Raw genomic sequence first — 20,701 nt, forward strand, 5'->3', positions numbered from 1 at the left:
AAAACAAAAAAGAAAAGAAACATGACGGCGTAGACACTGACGTTGCGTGAATATTTCAGTGACCCAGGAGACAGCGCCAATTCGAGCTTCTGAACGCTGAATAAACTAAGATAAAATACATTTTTTTACTATTTATTGCTTTATTTTGATTTTTTTGCGTTCATATTTAAATTTATACTGTTTTTTTGTATACAAAATAAATTAACATTCATATTAATCTTTATTCTAATAGAAATCTGCATTTAATTATTTATCATGAATTATAATATTTACTCTCAAATAGCCGCATTACCAATTTATTATAATTTGTTTAACAATATAATTAAAATACATTAAGATTTATAAAATTGCTAGTAAATAAAAAGTTACTTCTTTTTTGTTTGTTTAGTTTATGTTTAGTACATATGATAAAACTCAAGTTAAGCTCATTATCTGTTTAGTCACACGAAAATCGAGAAATTGTTTAGTAATTGTTAGGTACTTAGTTCACAGGATATTTACTACACTTTTCTCTTCATGTATCATGTTAATTAATTAACGTTAAAGAACAAGTAGTAGGTATATCAATTTTTTATTATTTTGAAAATTTTTTTTTCTTTATCTACCAATGTAATTATTTTATTTACATTAGATGATTCAATGCCTTTAGAGCTTATATTAAAACAGTCAAATTGTAATGTCAAGATCAGAACGTTAGTCATCTTTGCTTGAACATCAAGACACGAATGAAAGGTTGAATTATGTATCTGAAGATCTCTTAAACGAATACAAACATCTAAAACTGGTATATTAGGTACTGGTATGCATGCTGCGGGAGGGTTGCTTGCTGAAAAAATAAAATAATTAAATTTTTATGTTTTATTATGTAAATAGCAATACTTTAATAAAACATTTTGCAATAACTACAAAACCTATTTTACTCGTAGTAAGTTTACGAATTCAAAGTTTCGTAAATTCTAATTATGATAACTCTGGTATAAATTATCTGACTGTTTACGGACTTTTTGTTTGGAATTAGTCCTGCTAAATCCGAAATTTGCCCGATTTATGCAACTAGTGAATCCGGAATTAAACAGGTCTAATCTGAAGTCAATCCTATCAAACATAACTAGTGAATGCAGCTTCTAGATTTACTGATTACACAGGCCTCATTAATTTCGGATTCAATAGAAATAATTTTGTATTTATTAGTTCTGTATGATACAATTTCCAATTAATTTTAATTACTAATCCGTATTGATCTGTCTGTATTTAATCTGAAATCAGTCTGAATTTTTAACCAGGGAGTTTGGAACAAAATTGTCGCGCAAGATTGCAGCAATAGAATAGAACAGACAATAAAAATTACGGAATAAAAATTTTTTGATTTTTTTGACCGTGTAAAGTAGGATCACCCTTAAATGTTCGTTAAATGTTTGGCACGAAGGAAAAATAACTTAACGTACCTGAAATTGTTGTATTAAGTTTAGTTTTTCCATCAACTAAAACCTTTATTGTAACAGCAAATTCTTCTGGCAGGAAGCCAATTTGATTGCACATAGTTTTATTTTTAATGATCAAGCCAGCATTTAACTTAATGCAGCAATTGCAATCTAATTTAACACAATTACATGATGCACCCTGGAACGAATATTGCTTCAATAATGAATTAGTCGAATTCTCGAGTTTTGTTAACTTTCCAGTACCCTATTGAAAATCCCCACATGGGAAACCACATGGGAAACCACATGGGATCCTATGTCAAAAACTATGTAAAACCCCATTCCCCATATGGGAAACCACATGGGATCCCATATAAAAACTCATGGGAAATTGGGACAGGAATTGGCATAGGAAAATATCAAAACGAGGTTCCTCCATGTCATTTCCTATGTCAAATCCCATGTCAAATATCATGTTAAATACCATGTTAAATACTAATTGAGATCCTTTATCACTTTTTTGAAAAATTTTCCCATGTCAAACCCCATGTCATTTCCCAAGTAAAAACCTTTATCATTTTTTTGAAAAATTTTCCCATATGAAATCTTTTATCATTTTTTTGAAAAATTTTCCCATGTCAAATCCTCTTTCGCCTTATCGAAAATACCCACATAGGAAAGCATATGGGAATCCACATGGGACACCATATGGGAATCCACATGGGAAATGGAATACGATTTCATGTGCATTCTTCCAAATGATAAAACAAATAGATTTAAGCATAGGAAATCATATAAGATTTCATATAGATTCTGAAATTTCAACCTAAGATTTCACATGAATTTACATATAGGAAACGATATAGGATTTTATTCGGGAATTTTTTAGTTGACTGCTTTATGCAGGCGGCAGTTTACAAAAAAAAATTAATTATTTGATTAAATATCAAATAATAATACTTCAACTCATCTGAAAATAAAAAAAATTTACTTTACTTCTGCCTTAGTCTCCCAGCTTTTATAGTATTCCAGACTGATCTCAACTGTGAGAGAAAATATTTTCACCATCTGGTGGTGAAACAATGAAACTATAATGACGATCAACATCTATATTGAAATTTCCTATGTCATTTCCCATGTCATTTCCCATGTGAAATCCTCTTTCATTTATTCGAAAAATTTTCCCATGTCATTTCCCATGTGAATTCCTTTATCATTTTTTTCAAAAAATTTTCCCATGTCATTTCCCATGTGAAATCTTTTATTATTTTTTGGAAAAATTTTCCCATATCAATTCCCACGTCAAACCTCATGTCATTTGCCATGTGAAATCCTTTATCGTATTCCATTTCCTCTGTGGATTCCCATATGCTTTCCCATGTGGGTATTTTCGATAGGGCGAAAGAGGATTTGTCATTGGAAAATTTGTCAAAAAAATGATGAAGGATTTCACATGGGAAATGACATGGGAAAATTTTTCGAAAAAATGATAAGATTTCACATGGGAAATGACATGGGAAAATTTTTCGAATAAATGAAAGAGGATTTCACATGGGAAATGACATAGGAAATTTCAATATAGATGTTGATCGTCATTATAGTTTCATTGTTTCACCACCAGATGGTGAAAATATTTTCTCTCACAGTTGAGATCAGTCTGGAATACTATAAAAGCTGAGAGTCTAAGGCAGAAGTAAAGTAAATTTTTTTTATTTTCAGATGAGTTGAAGTATTATTATTTGATATTTAATCAAATAATTAATTTTTTTTGTAAACTGCCGCCTGCATAAAGCAGCCAACTAAAAAATTCCCGAATAAAATCCTATATCGTTTCCTATATGTAAATTCATGTGAAATCTTAGGTTGAAATTTCAGAATCTATATGAAATCTTATATGATTTCCTATGCTTAAATCTATTTGTTTTATCATTTGGAAGAATGCACATGAAATCGTATTCCATTTCCCATGTGGATTCCCATATGCTTTCCTATGTGGGTATTTTCGATAAGGCGAAAGAGGATTTGACATGGGAAAATTTTTCAAAAAAATGATAAAAGATTTCACATGGGAAATGACATGGGAAAATTTTTCAAAAAAATGATAAAGGTTTTTACTTGGGAAATGACATGGGGTTTGACATGGGAAAATTTTTCAAAAAAGTGATAAAGGATCTCAATTAGTATTTAACATGGTATTTAACATGATATTTGACATGGGATTTGACATAGGAAATGACATGGAGGAACCTCGTTTTGATATTTTCCTATGCCAATTCCTGTCCCAATTTCCCATGAGTTTTTATATGGGATCCCATGTGGTTTCCCATATGGGGAATGGGGTTTTACATAGTTTTTGACATAGGATCCCATGTGGTTTCCCATGTGGTTTCCCATGTGGGGATTTTCAATAGGGTAATATAACTTCCGGTTGATGGATTAAAGAATATTTTATTTAATTTTTTAAGATCTGATGAAACTAAAAAACAAATTATATTTTATTATTTTATGATACTCTGAAATAAAAATTTTAAACATGAACCTTTTTTAAAAATTACTTTGATTTGCATACCTATATCAATTCTGTTAAAGTTAAATAAAAAATATTTAACAAAGGTTTTTTCAGCTGGATTGACATCAACAACTTTAGCAAAATTTAATACACTGTTAAAAAAATAATTAAATTAACACTCACGATTATTTGTTGAGGCAGTTGTTAAATTGACCGCTAACACTAATAAAAATGTAGTTACAATAAGTTTCCTCATGTTCTTTTTCCTTTTAGAAATACCCAATATACCAGTCTGTCTTCAACAGAGAACAGATGACACACGTTTGACTTTATGTGAACGGCCAAATAGGCAAATTTTAAATATCATATAGCCATTGATTATAAAAGAAAATAATATCCTTGAAATGTGACTTTTTACAATAGTTAAGAATGGAAAATTAAGACAATTGAAAATATTTTTTTTATGTTCTTATTCAAGAAACTTACCTGTGTAATTGTCATGAATTGTAAATAAATTCACAAAAGAATTTTTAATTAAACACGAACCACTTGTTACAAAGGAAAACTTCTTTATTTTACAATAATTAAAATAAGATAGTTTGGTGTAAAAAATTGAGAAGAAAAGAAAATATAAAATAAGCTCTTACTAATTGAATTCATGTAGGTTTAAATGTGCGTAACTAGCGATTTGATTAAATTAAAAATTCTTTTGTAGATTCATTTACAGTGTATGAATATTTCAAAGATAAGCTTTTTTGAAAAAGAAAATAAAAACAATAGTTTGAATAATTTTAATTTTTCATTTTTAAAAACAGCGAAAGAGCAAAAAAAAACCATTAAATAATGGAAATTACCATAAACAATCATGTTTTCCAATAATTTTATTTTCTTTTCACAATCAATAGCTGCATAACATTTGAAATTTGCGAATTTATTACTTGTATAGTCAAATATAATACTTTTTAGTTTTAAGCAGAAATGTCATTCTAAACATTTTTCTATTACCAACAATTATTGTTTTTAATTAAATATATTTATGAATATTCAAAAATTTTGTTAAGTACTACTTTTACTCGATATGTTTCAATGTTCAATAAAAATATTTAATTTATCTTAAAAACAATTATTTGTAATATATGCGAAAAATATGTTTTAAAAGTTTAATTTAAAAGCACACTTTTAGTTTTTGAAAAGTTTGAATTAAAATTCTTTATGTCTTAAGCTTAAATGCAGATTTTTCGTTTCTTATTTAATAAAATTTGTATGTATATTTATACAATAAACAGAATACTAAATTCGCAAATACATATTAATTTCACAATATTATCAGTTGGTAAGAACTTGTTGAAATAATTTTAAAAAAAACTTTTGGAAGGTTAATTTCAATTTGAATAAAATTTTCAGAGCATGCTCCTGAAAAACTTACAATGCTGAAAAACAAAAACATTCTTTTTGAATCTTCCCAGATAGCACGTAAGCTTGCAGCAACCTTGCGGGAAACTTGCCGCGCAATATTGCCAACCTTGCATGGCAAGTTTGCCGCAAGCTTCAAATGTCCCACCTAACCCAAGCTTGCATGGTAAGCTTGCCGAAAGATTACAGTGTAAGGTTACTGCAAGATTGCACAGTAAGACTATCGCAAGATTGCTCCGTAAGGTAAGCTTGTCGCAAGGTTGGTGCAAGGTTGCCACATAACCTTGCCAATCAGCACAAAAGATTGCAGCAAGCTTGCCATGCAAGTTTTCTCGGCAACCTTATGGCAAGCTTGGCGCAAGCTTGCGGAATATAACAAAAAAATTTGGGAGGGAGGAAATTTAGTTTTATACATACATTGAACACCAGTTCCTGGGAGGTCAAAAAAATTTACTGCGCAGCCGTAAGTGCTTATGATTGCAAGTGCGCATAGTCTTCATTTTCAATGCAAACTTCTCTGCTGATTGGGCAAGGTTATTTGGCAACCTTGCACCAACCTTGCGACAAGCTTACCGTCCAAGCTTACTGAGCAATCTTGCGATAATCTTACTGTGCAATATTGCAACAACCTTACTCTGCAATCTTTCGGTAAGCTTACCATGCAATCTTGCGATAATCTTACTGTGCAATTTTGCAGTAACCTTACACTGCAATCTTTCGGCAAGCTTACCATGCAAGCTTGGGTTAGGTGGGACATTTGAAGCTTGCTGCAAGCTTTCGGCAAACTTGCCATGCAAGGTTGGCAATATTGCGCGGCACGTGCTATCTGGGATATTATTAATTATTTCGATTTCTTAATATTTAAATTCATAAGATAATGATCCTTGGTGTTTTGGCCGATTTTATAAAGTGTCCACGTTTCGAGAAAAAAGTATTTTAAAATCAATGTTTATTCTTTTCATGTTCACTGCCATTTTTATAGGACGATAATTAAATGACAAACAATTTCAGAGACCATTCAACATTCTCAATCAAGTTTAAGCACGATTAGGGAAATTAGAAAAGATTCTAATATTATTCTAATTTAAGTTAATTTGCTTAGAAAAAGAAGAAGAAGAGTTAATTTAATCATGTTTAACATTTCGAGAAAATTCGACGATTGACATCAACACTATCCCATGCAGAAATTCAACTTGCCTCCTGTTCCTGATCAGGGACAGACCAGGGGTCCAGTATAATCCAATCTGGTCCTGATCAGGTTAAGCTTTCATTTCTGGTCTGGCGCGGATCGGACTGCCTAACGTAGACCACTTTTAACTGATTGACAGTATATAAATAATTATAAAAAGTTTACAGTAAATTAAGAAAAAATAAATTTTCTAATAAATAAATTTTATTGTTTTTTGAAAATACACAATTTTACATTATTAAAACAGTAAACGAAAATAGTTAAATTAATTAGAATACTAATTTGAATATTTTTACCCAATTATTACAGAACAGTTGTAACACACCGAGACTAAAATATGGTAAAATTTTTTTATTATTCTGTTACTATAACATGTTGCGAACAATAAAAAAGAAGAAGATTTTTTCTTTTACTTAACAGTTATGAAACAATGTTTGCTGGGTATTAACTAATTCAACATACAAGAATAATTATTATAGTTAAATTAATTATTTATGCTGGAAGAATTTTTTTTTTCATCTATAAATTTAATTATTTTATCTACATTTGATGATTCAAAACCTTTGGAATTTATATCAAAACAGTCAAATTGAAACGTGAAAAGAATTTGCGTATTCAACTTTGGTTGTACATCAATACATGCATGTAATGTTGAATTCTCTATTTGAAGATTTTTTAAAACAACACAAATATATAAATTTGGTATATCAGGCACTGCTATGCATTCTTCAGGGGGGTTGGTTTCTGAAAAAATTTTATAATTTTATTTTTCACACGCTATCCATATTTAAATAAATTGTCGCAAATACGACTATAAATATATTACCGTACGAGAAATAAAACCAAAATGTCTGAAAAAGTTGGTAAAATTCAGTATACCGCCTATCACAATTTATAATGATATTTACAGTCGTAATTGTTACTGTTTCTATAGTCGAATATATAGTCATACTTCCACCCTATTGAAAATCCCTGTACAAGATCTTGTACAAGGATTTTCAATAGTGTAGCATTTATGATCGTCTAACCCTTTATATGAATTAACATAAATAATGTCATATGTTAAGAAATAGAGACTTAATGCCAGAAAAAGGAACCTCGACTTTACAACCTTGGTTAAAATTTCGGATTGATTTCAGATTAAATACAGTTAGATCAGTCCGGATTAGTCCAGAAATTGTACGAAAACAATCCGAAAATGATCCGTATTAGTCAGCAATTAAATCTGAATGAAAAGATATTCTGAGATCAGACCGGAATAGTCGAAATTTACATGAAATAAATCCGCAATTAGCATGGAACAATTTGATTTTAGTTTAATCAAAAAGCAATCCATGCCACAGAAAAAAAGGCGGGTAAAAAGTTGTGAAGATAGAGGATAAAAGTCGTTAGGATACAGGGTAAAGGATAAATTTGTAATGGATAAAAATGTTACTAAAATATTACTAGAAAAATGGATGTCATATTTGAGTAAAGTGTCTAATTTTAATAAAAATATTAGTAATTTTACACTTAACTTATTAAATCCACAAATTTTATATAAATAAGTAATTTTCACGTGGAAATATTTTTCCTATAATTATTGTCTATTAATAAAAATATTTTTGACTAATACTAGGGCTAGGACAGTTTACTCAAATATGACGTCCATTTTTCTAGTAATGTGGTATCAGTTCACAATAATCCTGATTTAATCTACCCAGTAAAAAAAGTTGGATAGCACGATAAGGTATTCCATATAGCAACGCAGTAGCTTGAATATGGAATTAGATTTTTTTCTTATAGAACCATTTGGTGCTATATGGAATTATAAGAAGGTCCTATATGGACAACTTTTATGGCTGGTTTAGATAAGAAATACCACTTAATAAATGCAAGGGTTATTAACTTATTGTAGTAAAACTAATATTATAAATGAAATGCAAATTTTGTAAAAAAAAAGTAAATATTTTATGGTTTATATTTGACAGAAATGAGTAACTGTATTTTCCCTTTCGGACGGTAAGTCGCTCTTCTTTATCGACAGTGGATATAAAATATAATGCGCAACAATGTGATTTGTGTAGTCAGTGTATAAATTACTTATATTTGCTGCTTTACTTTACTTTATTAAAATTTAATTTCGTTTACTGTTTAAAAAAACGCACTTTTTTATACATTGATTACACAAATAACATTTTCGGGAGTTAAATTTTATATCCACTGTCGATAAAGAAAAGCAACTTACCGTCCGAAAGGGAAAATACAGTTACTCATTTTTACTTTCAAATATAAACCAAGAAATATTTACTTTTTTTTATAAAATTTGCATTTCATTTATAATATTAGTTTTAATACAATCAATTAATAACCTTGCATTTATAACTGTGTCCTTTTAAGTGGTATTTTTTATCTATAAACCAGCCATAAAAGTTTTCCATAGGACCTTCTTATAATTCCATGCAGCACCAATCGGTTTTATATGAAAAATGTCAAATTCCATATTCAAGCTACTGCGCTGCTATATGGAATACCGTATCGTGCTATCCAACTTTTTTTACTGGGTGATAAGAAACCCTAATCCGAATGAGTCTGGAAAAATTCGAAATTATTATGTACAAAATCAGCAGTCGCAGTCTGAACAGAAATTTTAATCAGAAAAGGAATCCAAATTATTCGGCAATCTGTGTGTAACGAATCCGAATTTAGTCAGGTCTAAAATCTTAATTGAAAATCTGTATGTAAAAAAATTTGGTATTTGAAGACAACAATGATGATTTTGTAAATATACATTCTGGATTTTTCCGGGCTCATTTCGCATTAAGATGTTATACCAGATTAAAACCGGATTGTTGCTGACTAATACCGAATTTCTTACAGACAAACTTAATAAACTAGATGGAAATAACTGTCCCAGGACACAGCGGAGTTAAACGAAACAATATACCTGATGAACTTGTTAAAATAGGAGCTATGGAACAATTTATGCAGGAAATGTGTCGCTGCCCCGCATTCGCGAGGAAACACAAGCAGATTACAGACTATTTTTTTTCTTGAAGAAATGGCTAGTACGCTAAAATCAGTTTGGTTGAAGTCCTTTCCTTATGGAAAGAGCTTTGGATACTGAACTAAATATAGCAGGCAGTAGTTTGACAGCTTTATTATTTCTCTATACTAACCCCACATAACCTTAAAATGTGAATCCAAGGTATCTGTATGCAGATTTCCCAAAATTCCCTACGCAAAAAATGCGTTGTTGGCTGTCCCATAGCCACAAACCTCAGATTAATAATAATAATACGGTAATATTTATGACGCTCCACGGGAGAAGGGACCTATCCCCGAAATAACACTAGGCTTAGTTTTCCGTGCACTGTACATGAAAACTAAACCTAATGTTATTTCGGGGATAGGCATGTCCTCTCGCGGAGCGTCACATTTATGCTCATTCGTTTTCAATAGGGTTTTAATTAAAATTATATACAAAAATATATATAATATCCCATATGGAAACCAGAGTGGGTTTTTATTTTAAATTACACGGAGAGAAATAGATGGTACGGGTACTTATCTAGATAGTATCAGGTACCCATATTTGATATTACATATACGGACAGCAATCTAGATTCTATCAGTTAAAATCCAGATTGTACGGAGTAACATCTTGATTGTAGTGGGTAATAAATAACCATACTTTTTGTAACATCTTTGATAGTACTGAGTAGCATAATGATAGTACTCTCTAAATTTGAATCAGCGGAATCTCGCTGATTCTCAGCTATAAGTATACCACTGATTCCAATCAACTTATATGCACTGATGAATTAGTGGAATTTCACTGATTTTTCAGCGTATATCCGCTGATTGGTACCAGTGGTATACTTATCGCTGATTCAAATTTAGAGAGTACCGGATAACATCTACTTTTTACCATCTTAAGATCATAAATTCATAGCATCTATTTCTCTCCGTGTAAATAAATTTAAGCGATAACGACACAAATAATTAAAATTTTATACTATACCTGTAATTGTTTTGTTGAATAAAGCTTTTCCATCAATTAAAATACTTAAATTAAGTGCAGATTCATTTTGCAAGTAGGTAATTTGATTGCATACAGTTTTATTTTTAAAGATTGCATTAGAATTTAACGTTGTGCAGCAACTGCAAATTAATTCAACACAATTGCAAGATGGACTGGGAATTATATTTTGCTGGATAAATGAAGCAGTTGAATTTAACGATTTGTCTAATTTTTCTAACTCTGAAGTAATAAAACTCCCATTTAATGGATGAAAGATTTGGTTCTTCAGCTTATCAAAATCAAAAACTAAAAGAAACATTATATTTTATCATTTTAATACATCATGCGGTAAAATTTATACAGTCAAACATAATGGATTTCGAAATTATTTTATAGTTTTGTGTCCTACCAATCCAGATAGCTGGTAAGCTTGCAGCAAACTTGCCACGCAATTTTTCCAACCATGCACGGCAAACTTGCCGCAAGCTTCAAATGTCCCTCCTGACCCAAGCTTGCATGGTAAGCTTACCGAAAGATTGTAGTGTAAGGTTACTGCAAGATTGCACAATAAGATTATCGCAAGATTGCTCAGTAAGTTTGCAAGGTAAGCTTGTAGCAAGGTTGGGTAAGGTTGCCAAATAACCTTACTTTGAACCTAAAAAATTTTCTTTTAATGTTTCTTCTAATTTATACAATTTTATTATATAAATTTGATTATATAAATTAGATAAAACATTTAAAAAAAATTTTTAGGTTTAAAGTAAGGTTATTTGGAAATCTTGCACCAACCTTGCTACAAGCTTACTGAGCAATCTTGCGATAATCTTATTGTGTAATCTTGTAGTAACCTTACACTGCAATCTTTCGGTAGGATTACTGAGGAATCTTTTAATAAGCTTACCATGCAATAAGTTTGGGTCAGGTAGGACATTTCAAGCTTGCGGTAAGTTTGCCGTGCAAGGTTGGCAAAATTGCCGGGCAAGCTAGCCGCAAGGTACAATTCCTTGTTCGAACGTAAATGGCACAACGGGTCTGCTGGACCCGACGTATTTAAACGTGTATTGTACAGCTGGTATTGAATATTTTTGCACAAAAAATTAATCTGAGGTAGCTTATGATGTGTTTTTTAAAATGTAATTAATTTTACAATTTTAATATTATGACTTAAAAATTTAAGGTTATACTCTTGATGTATTATTTTTTAAGGAAAAAATTACCACAACAACAGGACTTGCAATAAAGGTATTTATTTTACAGAATAAAATGTGTCTTTTGAGGTTAAAATTAAAAATTTAAATTTATTAATGTTTGAAGCTTACTTATTTTTTTCTATCGAATTAGTTGTATCAAAAAACTTAGAAAATTATTAAGAATTTGTCAAACTAATATATTAAAATATAAAAAATATTTAAAAGCTACACATTCAATTAATTTGAGCTCGAAAAAAAGGTTGGGTCTATTGGACCCATGGTGCCAGTTAAGGGTTAGTATTATGAATATTTAATACAAATTTAATACAATTGTAATATAATAGTGTAAAGAATATTAATAATTATGAAAATCGTTATGTTTGACGCGTTGAAAAATTAAGATAATTCATGACGCAATATTAAAAAAGTTAATGTATTTAAAAACCAACCATTTTTTGTTAACACAGTTGTTATGTTGACAAATGCTACTAATAAAAATATAGTAACAATAAACTTGGTCATGTTCAATTTCTTATTGAAAAAACTTTTTTTACCAGAATGCGTCTTTAACAGAGAACGGTTAACGTACTTTTGAATTGACAAAGTTCAGATTTTTTATAATATATATAGCCATTGATAACAAAAAAATTCATTACAGGACGTGATTTTTTTAAAGTTGTTTTCATCTCTAATTGGTCTTTTTTGTTCGTATCAAATTTTCGAAAACGAAGAATGCAAAATTAATATTAATGAAAATATTGTTTTTATTCTCTTCTTTAAAACAACTTACCTGTGCAGCAGTCGTGTAATTGTAAAATGAACACACAAAAGAATTCTTAATTGAACATGAATCACTAGGTACAAATGAAAACTTCTATGTATTAGAATTAGTGGAATAACAAAAAACACAATTTTTATCTAATTTTAATAAACGACGGCTTATTTTATTCAGTGAAACCTACTCTACAATTGCTTATAAATAATTTATTTCTTTGTATACCAATTACAGGGTTTTTACACACTTCGCACTTCGTTAATTACAAGAAAATATTTTCCTCCTTATCTTTTTTTCAACACACAATTGCTTATATATTTTAATATTGTTAAAAGTAAGTTGATAAAAAATTATAAACAATTAAAATTTTATTTAGTAAATAATTTTTTTACAACTCACTTTTAAGGTAGTATTACACTTTTCAAGCAGTAAAAAACGGGTTTAGAAAAAAATTTTTTTCTCGCTTCTTAATTTATTTAAAGGAACAAATTTTTTTTTATAACATTATATGGCATTAAAACTTTTATAATAAATAAAATAAAATTTTTTTATTATCTCTCTTTGGTCACTAGAGGGCCTTAACGAAATGGCAGCGATTTAAAAAAAAATGTCAAAAATTAGGTCTTTTTTGGTTAGTTTTTGGATTGTAGCTAAAATCCAAAAAGAAATAGATAATTGGATTTAGGGGGGATGCTTAAAGAATTTAATTACGAAAAAAATGATATTTTTTTCAAAAAAATTGTTTCATTAGAACTCGAGTTATGCTGTCCGACAGTTTCAAAAACAACGTTTCGAGAAAAACTCGATTAAGGCCCTCAAGTGACCAAAGAGAGATAATAAAAAAATTTTATTTTATTTATTATAAAAGTTTTAATGCCATATAATGTTATAAAAAAAAATTTGTTCCTTTAAATAAATTAAGAAGCGAGAAAAATTTTTTTTTCTAAACCCGTTTTTTACTGCTTGAAAAGTGTAATACTACCTTAACAATATAAAAATATATGCGATTGTAGAGAATGTCTTACTAAATAAAATAAGCCCTTGTTTATTAAAATTAGATAAAAATTGTAATTTATGTCTAAATTGAATGAAAAAACATTCAAATGTTAAGGTATTAGTCGCGTAAAATCATTTTCGTCAGATATTTTTTAAATTTTGCATAAGTGCTTCTGACATAATTATCTACAAAATAAGACCAATCCCATCGATTTTGACCGTTCCTAAGCTTTAAAATATCATTTCAAAGTTGATACTTTTTACATGGACGGAGCACCTAATGCATGTAAGGAATTTGCTTTATAATTATTTAAATGAAAACCAGTCGTCAGATTTTAAAATAAAACTACCACATAATACATTCTCATGAAACGAATGCATACAAAAAAACTGAAATTTTTTGACCGTACCAAACTATAAATATATTAGGAGAAAGTTAACAAAATTTTAAATTATATGAAGTTCCACTGATGGAAAGCAGTAAACTTGGCAACGCTGTAGCGCGCGAATGCATACAAAATTCAAAATCATGCAAAGTACACATTAAATTTTTAGCTAATACATCGAGTTCAACAATTCGTCTTCCAGAGCACATATAGTCAATATTACAATTATTATTGACATTGTTTATATTGTTTTTCCTCTCTTCATATCCACAACAATTTTTAACCTTTTTTCAAAAACTTTTTTTTTATAAATTTCCCCTTAAACCTTAATTGATTTGACATTTTTCTTGCACTTTTTTATTTCCATAAACTACGACAAAAACAGCTAAACACTTTTTGTGACTCTAACATTCAGTAGCACTGGTACATTCAGATTGCGACGTTGCCGCGATCAAAACTTTAGTTCTACACGTGCGAGAACGCGGCGCTCTGAGTGAAAGTTACCTGTACCCTTCAAAAAGTTTGATTCAGAACTATACCTCTTGCTAAGCACAGACTGAGTCAGACTCAAGACAAACTTTTGGTTAGAGCCGGCGCACGACTAATACCTTAAAAAGATAATTATTTAAAAAAGATTTTTAATAAACTTCGTTTTTCTGCAAAATGCATAACAAGATCTTCTAAAATTGGTTGCAATTAATTTTAATCATAATTTTATTTGTTTTTAAAATGTTCAACATCTTAGGATCCTAGAAAATTAAAAATTACTGCGCAGCTGTACAGGTCATAGAAACTGAGATCGACTAGTGCGCATCATTGAATCACGAAGAAAAAACGAATTTTGAGAAATAAGTAGTACTAAACACTAGATATTTTAAGGCGAATAATAAATTTTTAGAATTCTATATTAAAATTTAAATATTTGTATCGAATCCTATAAGTCTATAAATGCGAATCCAGGATGAAATTTGATCAAGTATTCTAGAACTGTTTGGGATTCAGTACAAAAGTTTTCGAAACAGTATAATCGACACTAATTTATGTCAGAATTATAAAATTAAGTCCGCCATATTGCATCCGACATTTTGAATTTTCAATTCTGACACCTGAATGAAAAAAGTTCATGTTTAAAATTTTTTAGCGATAATTTATTTAATTATGAAAATTTTGAGGCCAAGTAGAGCACAATCGGATGAAAAATAAAAATTCTACACTAGATTTAGTGAACAAAACAAATTTTTAATTTTGAGTAACCTCTCAAGCAGGGACTGTCACGAAACAATCGTATCGTACCTGGTTTGGTCCTAGGTACTATACGATTATCAACTTCACAATCGTATCGTGTCCGGATACAATACTAATAGCAACATGAGAATCGTATTGTATTAGGGCACGATACGAAAAATTACTTGAGAATCGTATCGTATCCCGGCACGATACGATAAATTACTTAAGAATCGTATCGTATCCGGGCACGTTACGAATAAAGACATTAGAATCGTACCTTGCTTATAAACAATTTTATTATTTTAAGCCAAAAGTTCTGAATGTTCAAATGAACAAAATATTTTTTTCAATTTATAAATTATTAAAACTTATGATGGAAATGTAAAATAAAATATATGAAATATTAAATTTTAAAAACATACTTAAAAAATATTATAATACAATATATTATTTCGTGAAACGATACGATTTAAATTTATTAGATTATTTTATTGGGAATTAAGATTATTTTTCCAGGGTATAAAAAATGAAAAACAAGTAACGTAAATTACTCAAATTTTTATTATAATCATTTATTATATTTGATAATTATTCGGTATTACTATCTAGCAATATTGTGCTACTACTGCCACAAACGCTTTCAGTTAAATCGTTTACTGGTTCCGATATTTTTTGCTTTTTTTTATTATAATTTTCATTTTCAATAATATGTTTCGACATAAAATTCGCATTACAACGGACAATCAGGATGTCGTTCACGACATCATAACTCAAGTTAGAGCGGAGATCGGATAAAATGAATTTCATGGCGGAAAACAGTCTCTCCACGCTAACTTGTGTCATTGGTGCAGCATGTACAATTTTCGACAATATATACAATTCTGGATGATTTGTCTTCCTACATTCCCAGTATTTTAAAATATCTTCATTTTTTAAAATACAGGGAACTTGATGAAATTCATCCAGAAGAGTATCTATTGGTGAAAGAACAATAGCATTGTTTTGTTGACGTTGTGAAATTCTTTGATATATTTTTAATTGGACGATATCAACAATCGTATTGTCCTCGCTGTTGGGCAACTAAAAATTAAAGAAAGAAGAAGTAATAAAAGTTGTTAAACAAAATAATAATATATTTTTTTACTTATTTTTATTGACCTAACATATTTTAAATCAGATTTTGCTTGATTTTGTCAGGATTAAAAATCAATTTCATTCAAAAAATATTATTTTTCAAAGAATTTTAGATGACTATTTTATAATATGAAAATATTTTTTTTTAATATTTTTGATTTTAACTACAATTTTATTTTTATAAATATATAAGGATTTTCATTTTCTAACAATAATCGACAAAGATCAATTATTAAAAATTAATAAAGAAATTAAAGTAGGGTCAGTTGGGGTAAATGGGGAAAAAATCGCTATTTTTCACAAATTACGTAAGTTTTTTTCTTTAAAATGTAATATTTGCGGGTTTATTTTTTTAAGTTGTTATTTACGTTCCCAAGATTAATTTTATGCAGCAGAAAAAAATTTAGATAAACTTTAAACGCATGAAACTAACTGCCCCATTTATCCCCATTTATCCCAAAATTTAAAAAAATTCATAAAATTTTGGGTAAATGGGGGACAACATAGTTTCTAAGAAAGTTTTAAGAAAAAAGTTTCCTTAAGTATATTACTGTATTAAGGAATGAAAAAACTTGAAGAAAATTTGTAGTAGATATATAATAGTTGAACCAATTGAAATTTTTTTATTTATTTTTTACTTCAGTATTTTGTCTCGCATTTGAAAAAAACAGACTTAAAAATCATAACAAATTTTTTTCTTATTCCTTATGACTCCCATAACAGAAATTTACTTAAATTTTTGATTTTTGTTAATTTGGTTAATAATGACAAACAAACCAAAACCTTTAGTCCCCATTTACCGCAACTGACCCTATTTAAAATTTTAGACAAATGATAATTAAATTTTATTTTTGTACCTACATAAAAGTTTTAATTATATTTCTAAAATCCGTTTGAAAAATTATAAATGTGTAAAAAAACAAAATAGTAATTAAAAATAAATCTAAAAAAAATTTGAGTCAATTATAGGATGATGTTTTTGAGTTATTTAAAGTTAGATTTTTTTAAATGTCCTCCATTTTATTATTTTAAAACATTTCTTCATTTTTTTAAACGCATTTTTGAAGAATAATGAAAACTGTTTTAGGTCGGAAAAAATTAGATATCATAATTAGTCCATTTAAATTTTTTTTCTTATATTTCATAAAATTTATCTTTTTCAATGAGAAAATGAAAATCTTTATCTTTATTAAATTTTTTTTCAACTAAACAAAAAAATAGGGGTCGTCTTATATTATTAGATAAATAATATTTTGTAGATGAAATTGAATGTCAGTCCCAATCATATGAAACGTGCCTGATTTGAAATAAATTTGATGTTTTTAAATTTATTAATTAAATTAATCCTTCTTATAAATTAATATTTAAATCTCAATTATAGGATAAAATTAATTTTTTTAATAAATAAATAATTTTTACCTCATCTTCCTGATCTGTAGTTGATGACAACGAAGATGTATTTGGAGTAATATTTGTTTCCGAAGGAGTTTTATTAACTTTAGTCCAAATGTTTTTTAATAGTCTTTTGGCTATTAAACAATGATGCTCTTCTATTAGAGGAAAATATCTTGCATCTAAATAAATAGATGCAAGAAGTGCTTCATTGTTTACAAGTAAATTTTCTCTATTTTTTAAAGACTTAAATAACTTTACTGCAAAGAAGGTTCGGACAGTTTGTACTTGGAGTATACACTCTAACCACGTTGCGAATGCATCCCCCGGCAAAAGATTTTCCGATTGCAACTTTACAGTTGCAATTTTGCAAGACTTAAGTGCATCTAAGCAGTCTTCTATTTGAATCCACTCCATTTCCGATAAATTTAATTCAGGCTTATTTGTTGTAAAATGCAAACAAAATTCTTTTGCTGATAATAAAGAAAGGAGCATATTGCAGGTTGAACTCCAACGTGAATTTACGTCTAAGACAGGTTTATTAATTTTATACTTTCTTAAAGCCTGTAAAGTTGAATCATTCCGCAATGCTTTCACAGCCTCTCTGACCTAAAATTAGAAGAAAGTAAATTATTCGATTTGAAATTACACGGAAAGACTTCTTATATTAAAAATTTGTAAAAATGGAACCAAAATTTAATATTTTACTATATCAAAGTGAGGCTATTCAGGGTCAATATTTAAAATCACTATAGTCACCATTAATTCTGTAAATCATTTGTCAATATTTGTAAAATTCATAAATACAATTTTCTTAATTAAAAAAAGTGATACTGATATTTAATATTTTGTCTTTACAAAAATTAATATAAAAACATTCAAATAATTGAAATTTATGTTTTACAAATTTTAAAACCAAGAAAAGCAAATTTTAATATCGCTGTTAAAAATTGATGAGACAGGCATAAAAGTATGAGAATGGAAAAATAGAGAGAACATGAAGAAGGACAGGCAGATAGAAATTTAAGGAGATTTAGAAGGAGATGGAGGGATGAGGTGGTCGGTTTTACATACCTGTCGCTTTTCACCAAGTCAAATACATAGAAACATACACACCTACCTAACAGCCTAATGCTACCTATACACTCAAATATACGCATAATACATGTAAACGCTCGCACGCAACTACGCTGAGGAGTGAAAGCAGAGATTTGCTTATATACTAAGCAAGACAATTTTTCACCACTTATGAGAAAGGACCATTATTGTTAAAATAATTGTAAATAATAATAATTCTCAATGTATTACACATAAGTAGTTATATAGTATCAATGGTCAATTTTTGAGCTAAGTTATCTTAAAATATTTTAAGAAATAATAATAAATAATCAATAAATATAAATGTAAATTATTAATAAACTAAAATATTTTAAAATATTAAATTATTTTTTGGGATAAAATTACAAAAGTGCTATTCATAACGACAAATATATAATTTGAAAGAGAGTAAAAAAATGAAAAAACCATTATTCAGATCCAAGTTTTATTAATATACATTCCATCTCTTGTCGTATTTAAATACGAAAAAGCAGCATTATTTAAATCATTTCTGCTAACGATTTCCCAGTGGAAATCGTTAAAATCGAAAACCTTATAAGCTTTCAAATACTCATCGTAATAACAATCATTTAAGGACTTAGTTATTATTAAAAAATTACTGTCATCAATTAAAATAATAAAAATGACTAAGAAGAAATTTTCTCCTAATTCTGAAAACTTTGTTATCACAGTATTTAATTTAATTGTTTTCCCTAAAATTTGAATCGAATTTGTCAGAATAACATTTCTATTTATTAAATTCGTTGGTAAAAGTTCGATAAATTCTTCAACATTAGACAAATTTGATAAAGAATTTACTATTTTATGTGAAGATGTATATAATGAATACCAAGTAGGGTGCATAAATCGATAATTTAGAATCTATTGATGACGAATTGCAATCGATTTGCATACATTAATTCGACAAACGGCTGAATTAGAACATTGTTTACCTTCACGATTTTTGCTTTCGAATCTCATACATGATAAATTCCATAGTGGACCAACTTTTCGCATGATTGACGCATAATGGATCAAAAAATGATGTTTGGGCTTTAATTGAATTTTAAATTTTTTTATCAATAAATTTAAATATTCTTCAACTTTTATTTCCAAAAGCTTTGGAGTTTCAATTGTAATTTTTGTGCTGCATAATATTTCCAAAATTTCCTGCATTAAAATTACAATCTGCCAATGCTCATCATTTTTGTCAACATATGGCCCAATAATAAGATTTAAATTTCGTATTAAATTAAACATTTCAGCTGCTTATAAACCCAGTAAAAAAAAAGTATAGACAGTAAGGAAAAAGTATAGACTCATAGCTTAGTGGCTATACCGTTCGGCATGTAATGACGGTATAGAGACGTTACGGTGTATACTTTTTTCTTACCGTGAATCCGGTTCACCTGGATTGTTTGAATTGATGTGTATTAACGCGATTTGACATTGTCAATGAAAAAGCCGATTGTTTTGAAGTGTAATAATGCCGATTACGAGGAGGAGCGACGAAATTTTATCTAAAAGTTAAAAAGGTAAATGTGACAGGCACGAGACCTGCGAGAGTTGTTACCACTGGATTGAGAAAATGCATCATTACTGACAAAAAGTATTCGACAGAAACTTACCGACAGAAAGTTACTAGGAAGAGCGGCAAATTCAAATGGTCAAATTAAATTCGAATGAATATATACATAATTTAATGTAGTTTTTTTATTTTAAATCAAGTATAGTATTTTAAATAATTAAATACCGATATTAAATAATTAATGTTTATTATAAAAATTGACATATAGACATGAAAATTTTTTCATTTTTAGCATTTAAATCTGTGAAATAATGAAATATTGTAATTTTATTTTTTAATTACAAAAAATTATTATTTTTTATTAATTATTAATAATTAAATTTTTTCATAAAAATAAAAATGTACTGCAAAGAATATGTTTTATGCATTGAAAAATAAAA

At 28.6% G+C, this 20,701-nt stretch overlaps 2 protein-coding genes across 2 annotated transcripts; both read right to left on the bottom strand.

Moving 5' to 3' along the window:
- Nucleotides 1-552: 552 nt before the first annotated feature.
- On the bottom strand, nucleotides 553-4,294 carry LOC127285810 (uncharacterized). Its single transcript, XM_051311995.1, has 4 exons — nucleotides 4,114-4,294; nucleotides 3,834-3,897; nucleotides 1,446-1,681; nucleotides 553-826 (listed from the first exon to the last, which is right to left on the bottom strand). The coding sequence occupies exons 1-4, from the start codon at nucleotides 4,184-4,186 to the stop codon at nucleotides 564-566; spliced, it is 636 nt and encodes a 211-aa protein (XP_051167952.1). The 5' UTR covers nucleotides 4,187-4,294; the 3' UTR covers nucleotides 553-563.
- Nucleotides 4,295-6,718: 2,424 nt separating this feature from the next.
- LOC127285809 (uncharacterized) lies at nucleotides 6,719-12,324 on the bottom strand. The gene is made up of 3 exons (XM_051311994.1): nucleotides 12,175-12,324; nucleotides 10,536-10,841; nucleotides 6,719-7,276 (listed from the first exon to the last, which is right to left on the bottom strand). The coding sequence occupies exons 1-3, from the start codon at nucleotides 12,245-12,247 to the stop codon at nucleotides 7,017-7,019; spliced, it is 639 nt and encodes a 212-aa protein (XP_051167951.1). The 5' UTR covers nucleotides 12,248-12,324; the 3' UTR covers nucleotides 6,719-7,016.
- Between the last annotated feature and the right edge of the window lie 8,377 nt (nucleotides 12,325-20,701).

This window comes from Leptopilina boulardi, unplaced genomic scaffold, assembly GCF_019393585.1.
Source record: "Leptopilina boulardi isolate dan_hultmark-lab unplaced genomic scaffold, ZJU_Lbou_2.1 LbouV2_341, whole genome shotgun sequence".
In the NCBI taxonomy this organism is placed as follows: domain Eukaryota; kingdom Metazoa; phylum Arthropoda; class Insecta; order Hymenoptera; family Figitidae; genus Leptopilina; species Leptopilina boulardi.

Coding starts and splice junctions, on each gene's coding strand:
- LOC127285810 (XM_051311995.1), bottom strand. CDS start 4,186: ATGAGGAAACTTATTGTAACTACATTTTTATTAGTGTTAGCGGTCAAT. Junction 1,682..3,833: donor TCAACCGGAAGTTATATTAC/CCTATTGAAAAT, acceptor TCAATAGGGTAC/TGGAAAGTTAACAAAACTCG. Junction 827..1,445: donor ACTTAATACAACAATTTCAG/GTACGTTAAGTT, acceptor TTATTTTTTCAG/CAAGCAACCCTCCCGCAGCA.
- LOC127285809 (XM_051311994.1), bottom strand. CDS start 12,247: ATGACCAAGTTTATTGTTACTATATTTTTATTAGTAGCATTTGTCAAC. Junction 10,842..12,174: donor AACTGTGTTAACAAAAAATG/GTTGGTTTTTAA, acceptor TGTTTCTTTTAG/TTTTTGATTTTGATAAGCTG. Junction 7,277..10,535: donor ATTCAACAAAACAATTACAG/GTATAGTATAAA, acceptor AAATTTTTTCAG/AAACCAACCCCCCTGAAGAA.